At 43.5% G+C, this 11,670-nt stretch overlaps 1 protein-coding gene across 2 annotated transcripts in view; it reads left to right on the top strand.

The window, feature by feature from the left end:
• LOC106572655 (RNA-binding motif, single-stranded-interacting protein 2) overlaps positions 1 to 11,670 on the top strand; it is a 140,304-nt gene that overhangs the window by 123,897 nt on the left and 4,737 nt on the right. For both annotated transcript variants that reach the window (XM_045696327.2, XM_014147030.3), the window contains exons 5-12: positions 637 to 794; positions 1,197 to 1,276; positions 1,476 to 1,585; positions 2,053 to 2,099; positions 2,218 to 2,311; positions 10,977 to 11,030; positions 11,251 to 11,361; positions 11,539 to 11,619. In XM_045696327.2, coding sequence (XP_045552283.1) covers positions 637 to 794; positions 1,197 to 1,276; positions 1,476 to 1,585; positions 2,053 to 2,099; positions 2,218 to 2,311; positions 10,977 to 11,030; positions 11,251 to 11,361; positions 11,539 to 11,619 — 735 coding nt within the window. The remainder of the gene's footprint in view (positions 1 to 636; positions 795 to 1,196; positions 1,277 to 1,475; positions 1,586 to 2,052; positions 2,100 to 2,217; positions 2,312 to 10,976; positions 11,031 to 11,250; positions 11,362 to 11,538; positions 11,620 to 11,670) is intronic.

Here is an 11,670-nt window from a genome sequence, read left to right as displayed (position 1 = left end):
GGCAGAGAGAGAGGCGGATAGAGGGAGAGAGGCAGAGAGAGAGGGAGAGAGGCAGAGAGAGAGGTGGTTAGAGGGAGAGAGGCAGAGAGAGAGGGAGAGAGGCAGAGAGAGAGGTGGTTAGAGGGAGAGAGGACGAGAGAGAGGTAGAGAGAAAGAACCCTCTCTTCTGTGAGGTCAGATGAAGTCCAGCCAGACTGTCTTTCTCTAGATCTCCACTTCATCCCCCTCTTTTCACTCTACCCTGCTTCCATCTTCCTGTTTCCCTCCTTCAGCTCCCATTTATCACCCACGTAGGAACCACACAGATAATATCTGACAATAGTTTTTTCCAGATATGTTAAATCATTTCCTCAGGTTTAGAAAGTAGCCTAGCCCTGCCTCAGGTGTTATTGTTGTTAAAGTCCTCTCACTCTCTTTCATCTCTCTGTCTGTAATCCAGCAACAGGACCCCACTAACCTGTACATCTCCAACCTGCCCCTGTCTCTGATGAGCAGATTTAACCCTGTACCCCCCTTCACTCTCTCCCTCCACAGCAACAGGAGCAGGACCCCACTAACCTGTACATCTCCAACCTGCCCCTGTCTCTGGATGAGCAGATTTAACCCTGTACCCCCCTTCACTCTCTCCCTCCACAGCAACAGGAGCAGGACCCCACTAACCTGTACATCTCCAACCTGCCCCTGTCTCTGGACGAGCAGGAGCTGGAGAATTTGCTGAAGCCCTTCAGTCAGGTCATCTCTACACGCGTCCTCAGAGACGCCAACGGCACCAGCAGAGGAGTGGGCTTTGCCAGGTAAACAATTTCTACACCTCTCACCTGAAAACAAAGTCTAAGTTCACAGCTATGTAGGAGAAGCATAAACAGACTCCCTCATACTGAATAATGCGTACCTCCATATTTAAACAGTGAGAAATGCAATGTTATGGGTACATATACCTTTGTCAACACGTGGCCACCCTCAGCAGGTTCGTCCGCAACCAGAAGCACCCGGTTTAGGGCAAAAGCATAGAGGAAGAGGTGGAGCCTGAAAACCTAATGCTTCTGGTTTCTGTAGACCCCACTCAGATGTTTCTTTACGCCCGCTACGTCAGGTTAAGGCATAGCTGGCTTGCCAGCTGAACTCAACTATCTGCCCTCTGCTGGTCATTGGCGATAGTACATCACATCCTCCTTTAAATCACACTTTCTTTTCAGGATGGAGTCAACAGAGAAATGTGAGACTATCATTCAACATTTCAACGGCAAATATATCAAGACTCCACCTGGAGTTCCAGGTGAGACATCTCTATCTGAACAGGTGTTATTGTTATCAGACAGTTCTGTATGAAGCTGAGGAGCAGGTCAGGATTAACAGAAAGGCTCTTCCACAGTATCTGGATTCACTGTCCTATTTTAATAAACAATATACACACAGAATATGCCTCTTGACTGTTCCACAGTCACTCAACCCTCTTCCTCTCCTCCACTCCACAGTGCCCTCGGAACCCCTGTTATGTAAGTTTGCAGACGGAGGACAGAAGAAGAGACAGAGCATGGGAAGGTACCTGCAGCATGGCCGTCCCTGGACAAGAGATGGAGAAACGGTCAGTTCTCATTGAGACAGTAAACAGCCTGCTATGGTCCCCGTAGCCTCTCATTTTATCAAGGCTGTTCAGGTCATTTTCTACTCTATCAAGTACAATAATGTTAAAGCTAAAATGTCTGTCTTGTTCTAACTTCTATCTGGTTAGGTATTTCTCAGTCAAATGCAGGGGCTCCCGAGTGGGGCAGCAGTCTAAGGCACTGCATTGCAGTGCTAGAAGTGTCACTACAGACCCTGTTTTGATCCCAGACTGTATCACAACCAGCCGTGATCGGGAGTCCCATAGGGTGGCGCACAATTGGCCCATCGTCGTCCGGGTTAGGGGAGGGTTTGGCCTGGGTAGGCCATCATTGTAATTAAGAATTTGTTCTTAACTAACTTGCCTAATTAAATAAAGGTTAAAGAAAAGAAAAAATCTAATGTAATACTGTATGTGTGCTTACTGCATGTGTATCTGTTTGACCACAGGGAGGAATGACACTGACCTATGACCCCACCACAGCCTTACAGAACGGGTGAGTTCAGATACTCCACTAAACCTGACGGAGAGAATCCTAGACATATGTACTGCAGGGGAAGCAGGATGTGTTGGATACTGATGGGTTTCTTCTCTCGCTGTGTGTCTCTCTTCAGGTTCTACTCAGCTCCCTACAGTATGGCCCCTAACAGAATGATCGCTCAGACATCCCTCTCCCCCTACATGCATTCTCCTGTAAATACCTACCAGGTCAGTACAAACTATTGTATCTCTCCTGTAAATACCTACCAGGTCAGGACAAACTATTGTATCTCTCCTGTAAATACCTACTAGGTCAGTACAATCTATTGTATCTCTCCTGTAAATACCTACCAGGTCAGGACAAACTATTGTATCTCTCCTGTTAATACCTACCAGGTCAGGACAAACTATTGTATCTCTCCTGTTAATACCTACCAGGTCAGGACAGTCTGTTGTATCTCTCCTGTTAATACCTACCAGGTCAGGACAGTCTGTTGTATCTCTCCTGTAAATACTGTACCTACCAGGTCAGGACAGTCTGTTGTATCTCTCCTGTAAATACTGTACCTACCAGGTCAGGACAGTCTGTTGTATCTCTCCTGTTAATACTGTACCTACCAGGTCAGGACAGTCTGTTATATATCTCCTGTTAATACCTACCAGGTCAGGACAGTCTGTTGTATCTCTCCTGTAAATACTGTACCTACCAGGTCACTACAGTCTGTTGTATCTCTCCTCTTAATACCTACCAGGTCAGGACAGTCTGTTGTATCTCTCCTGTAAATACTGTACCTACCAGGTCAGGACAGTCTGTTGTATCTCTCCTGTAAATACTGTACCTACCAGGTCAGTACAGTCTGTTGTATCTCTCCTGTTAATACCTACCAGGTCAGGACAGTCTATTGTATCTCTCCTGTAAATATTGTACCTACCAGGTCAGTACAGTCTGTTGTATCTCTCCTGTAAATACTGTACCTACCAGGTCAGTACAGTCTGTTGTATCTCTCCTGTTAATACCTACCAGGTCAGGACAGTCTATTGTATCTCTCCTGTAAATACTGTATCTACCAGGTCAGGACAGTCTGTATCTCTCCTGTAAATACTGTACCTACCAGGTCAGTACAGTCTGTTGTATCTCTCCTGTTAATACCTACCAGGTCAGGACAGTCTGTTGTATCTCTCCTGTAAATACTGTACCTACCAGGTCAGGGCAGTCTGTTGTATCTCTCCTGTTAATACCTACCAGGTCAGTACAGTCTGTTGTATCTCTCCTGTTAATACCTACCAGGTCAGTACAAACTATTGTATCTCTCCTGTAAATACCTACCAGGTCAGTACAATCTATTGTATCTCTCCTGTAATAACCTACCAGGTCAGGATAGTCTGGTGTATCTCTCCTGTTAATACCTACCAGGTCAGTACAAACGATTGTATATCTCCTGTTAATACCTACCAGGTCAGGACAAACTATTGTATCTCTCCTGTTAATACCTACCAGGTCAGGACAGTCTGTTGTATCTCTCCTGTAAATACTGTACCTACCAGGTCAGGACAGTCTGTTGTATCTCTCCTGTAAATACTGTACCTACCAGGTCAGGACAGTCTGTTGTATCTCTCCTGTTAATACTGTACCTACCAGGTCAGGACAGTCTGTTGTATCTCTCCTGTTAATACTGTACCTACCAGGTCAGGACAGTCTGTTATATCTCTCCTGTTAATACCTACCAGGTCAGTACAGTCTGTTGTATCTCTCCTGTAAATACTGTACCTACCAGGTCAGTACAGTCTGTTGTATCTCTCCTCTTAATACCTACCAGGTCAGGACAGTCTGTTGTATCTCTCCTGTAAATACTGTACCTACCAGGTCAGTACAGTCTGTTGTATCTCTCCTGTTAATACCTACCAGGTCAGGACAGTCTATTGTATCTCTCCTGTAAATACTGTATCTACCAGGTCAGGACAGTCTGTACCTACCAGGTCAGGACAGTCTGTTGTATCTCTCATGTTAATACCTACCAGGTCAGGACAGTCTGTAGTATCTCTCCTGTAAATACTGTACCTACCAGGTCAGGACAGTCTGTTGTATCTCTCCTGTTAATACTGTACCTACCAGGTCAGGACAGTCTGTTGTATCTCTCCTGTTAATACCTACCAGGTCAGTACAGTCTGTTGTATCTCTCCTGTTAATACCTACCAGGTCAGTACAAACTATTGTATCTCTCCTGTTAATACCTACCAGGTCAGGACAAACTATTGTATCTCTCCTGTTAATACCTACCAGGTCAGGACAAACTATTGTATCTCTCCTGTTAATACCTACCAGGTCAGGACAAACTATTGTATCTCTCCTGTTAATACTGTACCTACCAGGTCAGGACAGTCTGTTGTATCTCTCATGTTAATACCTACCAGGTCAGTACAGTCTGTTGTATCTCTCCTGTTAATACCTACCAGGTCAGTACAAACTATTGTATCTCTCCTGTTAATACCTACCAGGTCAGGACAAACTATTGTATCTCTCCTGTTAATACCTACCAGGTCAGGACAAACTATTGTATCTCTCCTGTTAATACCTACCAGGTCAGTACAGTCTGTTGTATCTCTCCTGTTAATACCTACCAGGTCAGTACAAACTATTGTATCTCTCCTGTTAATACCTACCAGGTCAGGACAAACTATTGTATCTCTCCTGTTAATACCTACCAGGTCAGGACAAACTATTGTATCTCTCCTGTTAATACCTACCAGGTCAGGACAAACTATTGTATCTCTCCTGTTAATACCTACCATATCAGGACAGTCTGTTGTATCTCTCCTGTAAATACTGTACCTACCAGGTCAGGACAAACTATTGTATCTCTCCTGTTAATACCTACCAGGTCAGGACAGTCTGTTGTATCTCTCCTGTTAATACCTACCAGGTCAGGACAGTCTGTTGTATCTCTCCTGTAAATACTGTACCTACCAGGTCAGGACAGTCTGTTGTATCTCTCCTGTAAATACTGTACCTACCAGGTCAGGACAGTCTGTACCTACCAGGTCAGGACAGTCTGTTGTATCTCTCCTGTTAATACCTACCAGGTCAGGACAGTCTGTTGTATCTCTCCTGTAAATACTGTACCTACCAGGTCAGGACAGTCTGTTGTATCTCTCCTGTAAATACTGTACCTACCAGGTCAGGACAGTCTGTTTTATCTCTCCTGTAAATACTGTACCTACCAGGTCAGGACAGTCTGTTTTATCTCTCCTGTAAATACTGTACCTACCAGGTCAGGACAGTCTGTTGTATCTCTCCTGTAAATACTGTACCTACCAGGTCAGGACAGTCTGTTGTATCTCTCCTGTAAATACTGTACCTACCAGGTCAGTACAGTCTGTTGTATCTCTCCTCTTAATACCTACCAGGCCCGGACAGTCTGTTGTATCTCTCCTGTAAATACTGTACCTATCAGGTCAGGACAGTCTGTTGTATCTCTCCTGTAAATACTGTACCTACCATATCAGGACAGTCTGTTGTATCTCTCCTGTAAATACTGTACCTACCAGGTCAGGACAAACTATTGTATCTCTCCTGTTAATACCTACCAGGTCAGGACAGTCTGTTGTATCTCTCCTGTTAATACCTACCAGGTCAGGACAGTCTGTTGTATCTCTCCTGTAAATACTGTACCTACCAGGTCAGGACAGTCTGTTATATCTCTCCTGTAAATACTGTACCTACCAGGTCAGGACAGTCTGTTGTATCTCTCCTGTTAATACTGTACCTACCAGGTCAGGACAGTCTGTTATATATCTCCTGTTAATACCTACCAGGTCAGGACAGTCTGTTGTATCTCTCCTGTAAATACTGTACCTACCAGGTCACTACAGTCTGTTGTATCTCTCCTCTTAATACCTACCAGGTCAGGACAGTCTGTTGTATCTCTCCTGTAAATACTGTACCTACCAGGTCAGGACAGTCTGTTGTATCTCTCCTGTAAATACTGTACCTACCAGGTCAGTACAGTCTGTTGTATCTCTCCTGTTAATACCTACCAGGTCAGGACAGTCTATTGTATCTCTCCTGTAAATATTGTACCTACCAGGTCAGTACAGTCTGTTGTATCTCTCCTGTAAATACTGTACCTACCAGGTCAGTACAGTCTGTTGTATCTCTCCTGTTAATACCTACCAGGTCAGGACAGTCTATTGTATCTCTCCTGTAAATACTGTATCTACCAGGTCAGGACAGTCTGTATCTCTCCTGTAAATACTGTACCTACCAGGTCAGTACAGTCTGTTGTATCTCTCCTGTTAATACCTACCAGGTCAGGACAGTCTGTTGTATCTCTCCTGTAAATACTGTACCTACCAGGTCAGGGCAGTCTGTTGTATCTCTCCTGTTAATACCTACCAGGTCAGTACAGTCTGTTGTATCTCTCCTGTTAATACCTACCAGGTCAGTACAAACTATTGTATCTCTCCTGTAAATACCTACCAGGTCAGTACAATCTATTGTATCTCTCCTGTAATAACCTACCAGGTCAGGATAGTCTGGTGTATCTCTCCTGTTAATACCTACCAGGTCAGTACAAACGATTGTATATCTCCTGTTAATACCTACCAGGTCAGGACAAACTATTGTATCTCTCCTGTTAATACCTACCAGGTCAGGACAGTCTGTTGTATCTCTCCTGTAAATACTGTACCTACCAGGTCAGGACAGTCTGTTGTATCTCTCCTGTAAATACTGTACCTACCAGGTCAGGACAGTCTGTTGTATCTCTCCTGTTAATACTGTACCTACCAGGTCAGGACAGTCTGTTGTATCTCTCCTGTTAATACTGTACCTACCAGGTCAGGACAGTCTGTTATATCTCTCCTGTTAATACCTACCAGGTCAGTACAGTCTGTTGTATCTCTCCTGTAAATACTGTACCTACCAGGTCAGTACAGTCTGTTGTATCTCTCCTCTTAATACCTACCAGGTCAGGACAGTCTGTTGTATCTCTCCTGTAAATACTGTACCTACCAGGTCAGTACAGTCTGTTGTATCTCTCCTGTTAATACCTACCAGGTCAGGACAGTCTATTGTATCTCTCCTGTAAATACTGTATCTACCAGGTCAGGACAGTCTGTACCTACCAGGTCAGGACAGTCTGTTGTATCTCTCATGTTAATACCTACCAGGTCAGGACAGTCTGTAGTATCTCTCCTGTAAATACTGTACCTACCAGGTCAGGACAGTCTGTTGTATCTCTCCTGTTAATACTGTACCTACCAGGTCAGGACAGTCTGTTGTATCTCTCCTGTTAATACCTACCAGGTCAGTACAAACTATTGTATCTCTCCTGTTAATACCTACCAGGTCAGGACAAACTATTGTATCTCTCCTGTTAATACCTACCAGGTCAGGACAAACTATTGTATCTCTCCTGTTAATACCTACCAGGTCAGGACAAACTATTGTATCTCTCCTGTTAATACTGTACCTACCAGGTCAGGACAGTCTGTTGTATCTCTCATGTTAATACCTACCAGGTCAGTACAGTCTGTTGTATCTCTCCTGTTAATACCTACCAGGTCAGTACAAACTATTGTATCTCTCCTGTTAATACCTACCAGGTCAGGACAAACTATTGTATCTCTCCTGTTAATACCTACCAGGTCAGGACAAACTATTGTATCTCTCCTGTTAATACCTACCAGGTCAGTACAGTCTGTTGTATCTCTCCTGTTAATACCTACCAGGTCAGTACAAACTATTGTATCTCTCCTGTTAATACCTACCAGGTCAGTACAAACTATTGTATCTCTCCTGTTAATACCTACCAGGTCAGGACAAACTATTGTATCTCTCCTGTTAATACCTACCAGGTCAGGACAAACTATTGTATCTCTCCTGTTAATACCTACCATATCAGGACAGTCTGTTGTATCTCTCCTGTAAATACTGTACCTACCAGGTCAGGACAAACTATTGTATCTCTCCTGTTAATACCTACCAGGTCAGGACAGTCTGTTGTATCTCTCCTGTTAATACCTACCAGGTCAGGACAGTCTGTTGTATCTCTCCTGTAAATACTGTACCTACCAGGTCAGGACAGTCTGTTGTATCTCTCCTGTAAATACTGTACCTACCAGGTCAGGACAGTCTGTTGTATCTCTCCTGTTAATACTGTACCTACCAGGTCAGGACAGTCTGTTATATATCTCCTGTTAATACCTACCAGGTCAGGACAGTCTGTTGTATCTCTCCTGTAAATACTGTACCTACCAGGTCACTACAGTCTGTTGTATCTCTCCTCTTAATACCTACCAGGTCAGGACAGTCTGTTGTATCTCTCCTGTAAATACTGTACCTACCAGGTCAGGACAGTCTGTTGTATCTCTCCTGTAAATACTGTACCTACCAGGTCAGTACAGTCTGTTGTATCTCTCCTGTTAATACCTACCAGGTCAGGACAGTCTATTGTATCTCTCCTGTAAATATTGTACCTACCAGGTCAGTACAGTCTGTTGTATCTCTCCTGTAAATACTGTACCTACCAGGTCAGTACAGTCTGTTGTATCTCTCCTGTTAATACCTACCAGGTCAGGACAGTCTATTGTATCTCTCCTGTAAATACTGTATCTACCAGGTCAGGACAGTCTGTATCTCTCCTGTAAATACTGTACCTACCAGGTCAGTACAGTCTGTTGTATCTCTCCTGTTAATACCTACCAGGTCAGGACAGTCTGTTGTATCTCTCCTGTAAATACTGTACCTACCAGGTCAGGGCAGTCTGTTGTATCTCTCCTGTTAATACCTACCAGGTCAGTACAGTCTGTTGTATCTCTCCTGTTAATACCTACCAGGTCAGTACAAACTATTGTATCTCTCCTGTAAATACCTACCAGGTCAGTACAATCTATTGTATCTCTCCTGTAATAACCTACCAGGTCAGGATAGTCTGGTGTATCTCTCCTGTTAATACCTACCAGGTCAGTACAAACGATTGTATATCTCCTGTTAATACCTACCAGGTCAGGACAAACTATTGTATCTCTCCTGTTAATACCTACCAGGTCAGGACAGTCTGTTGTATCTCTCCTGTAAATACTGTACCTACCAGGTCAGGACAGTCTGTTGTATCTCTCCTGTAAATACTGTACCTACCAGGTCAGGACAGTCTGTTGTATCTCTCCTGTTAATACTGTACCTACCAGGTCAGGACAGTCTGTTGTATCTCTCCTGTTAATACTGTACCTACCAGGTCAGGACAGTCTGTTATATCTCTCCTGTTAATACCTACCAGGTCAGTACAGTCTGTTGTATCTCTCCTGTAAATACTGTACCTACCAGGTCAGTACAGTCTGTTGTATCTCTCCTCTTAATACCTACCAGGTCAGGACAGTCTGTTGTATCTCTCCTGTAAATACTGTACCTACCAGGTCAGTACAGTCTGTTGTATCTCTCCTGTTAATACCTACCAGGTCAGGACAGTCTATTGTATCTCTCCTGTAAATACTGTATCTACCAGGTCAGGACAGTCTGTACCTACCAGGTCAGGACAGTCTGTTGTATCTCTCCTGTTAATACTGTACCTACCAGGTCAGGACAGTCTGTTGTATCTCTCCTGTTAATACCTACCAGGTCAGTACAGTCTGTTGTATCTCTCCTGTAAATACCTACCAGGTCAGTACAAACTATTGTATCTCTCCTGTTAATACCTACCAGGTCAGGACAAACTATTGTATCTCTCCTGTTAATACCTACCAGGTCAGGACAAACTATTGTATCTCTCCTGTTAATACCTACCAGGTCAGGACAAACTATTGTATCTCTCCTGTTAATACTGTACCTACCAGGTCAGGACAGTCTGTTGTATCTCTCCTGTTAATACCTACCAGGTCAGTACAGTCTGTTGTATCTCTCCTGTTAATACCTACCAGGTCAGTACAAACTATTGTATCTCTCCTGTTAATACCTACCAGGTCAGGACAAACTATTGTATCTCTCCTGTTAATACCTACCAGGTCAGGACAAACTATTGTATCTCTCCTGTTAATACCTACCAGGTCAGGACAAACTATTGTATATCTCCTGTTAAAAACTACCAGATCAGGACAAACTATTGTATCTCTCCTGTTAATACCTACCAGGTCAGGACAGTCTGTTGTATCTCTCCTGTAAATACCTACCAGGTCAGGACAGTCTATTGTATTTCTCCTGTAAATACCTACCAGGTCAGGACAGTCTGTTGTATCTCTCCTGTAAATACCTACCTGGTCTATTGTATTTCTCCTGTAAATACCTACCAGGTCAGTACAGTCTGTTGTATCTCTCCTGTAAATACCTACCAGGTCAGTACAGTCTGTTGTATCTCTCCTGTAAATACCTACCAGGTCAGGACAGTCTATTGTATTTCTCCTGTAAATACCTACCATATCAGGACAGTCTGTTGTATCTCTCTTGTAAATACCTACCAGGTCAGGACAGTCTGTTGTATCTCTCCTGTAAACACCTACCAGGTCAGGACAGTCTGTTGTATTTCTCCTGTAAATACCTACCTGGTCTATTGTATTTCTCCTGTAAATACCTTTTTGGTCTATTGTATTTCTCCTTTAAATACCTACTTGGTCTATTGTATTTCTCCTGTAAATACCTACTTAGTCTATTGTATTTCTCCTGTAAATACCTACTTGGTCTATTGTATTTCTCCTGTAAATACCTACTTAGTCTATTGTATTTCTCCTGTAAATACCTACTTGGTCTATTGTATTTCTCCTGTAAATACCTACTTGGTCTAGTGTATTTCTCCTGTAAATACCTACTTGGTCAGTACACAGTCTGTTGTATTGTTATGGATGTATTTCTTATTTTGAAAATCTGCAAAAATCTATCTTATGTTGTGTCTTCACTCTGCTGCAGATCCACAGTCCACAGTCCTGGATGCATCATCAGTCGTACCTCATGCAGACCTCAGTAAGTTGTACCCACCGCTACTGTTATTGTGGGTCTGTTACTGCCTATTAGTGAATCAGTGTGATCCGTCTCTGTGTGTCTCTCTCTGTTTGAGAGAGATACACCTGCTAAGGATAAACAAATACTCTCTGTGGAGTTTGAGCTGACACACTTTTGTGTATGTGCATAGATGCATTTCTGTTTGTCTGTGTGTATGATAACTCTCTGTGTGTGTCCTTAGGGCCAAATCCTGACACAGGGCATGGACCACACAATGTCCATCCAGCCCACCTCTATGATGGGGCCTCCCACACAGCAGCTCAGCCACCTCTCTATGGGCAGCAGTGGCACGGTCAGTCCCCACAGAACACAACTATAGACACATAGATACATACATTGGACAAAAACATTGTGTTCGCAGTGCAATTCCTAATGCCATTTCCATCCCCCCATAAAGACAGTTTTACTCAGACACATGAATAGATTGTAAAATGATTACTTTCTAATATGTTTCTCCTCTCTATTTTAGTATATGCCTGCAAACACATCAATGCAAGGGACCTACATCCCTCAGTACACCCAAGTGCCTCAAACCAACGTTTCAGTTGAGGTAAGAAACGTCCTCCTACACAGTCACTTCACTGACGGTTCAATGATCAAT

Source organism: Salmo salar, chromosome 15, assembly GCF_965601325.2.
Source record: "Salmo salar chromosome 15, fSalSal1, whole genome shotgun sequence".
Classification (NCBI taxonomy): domain Eukaryota; kingdom Metazoa; phylum Chordata; class Actinopteri; order Salmoniformes; family Salmonidae; genus Salmo; species Salmo salar.
This window is presented reverse-complemented; position numbering and strand designations above follow the sequence as displayed.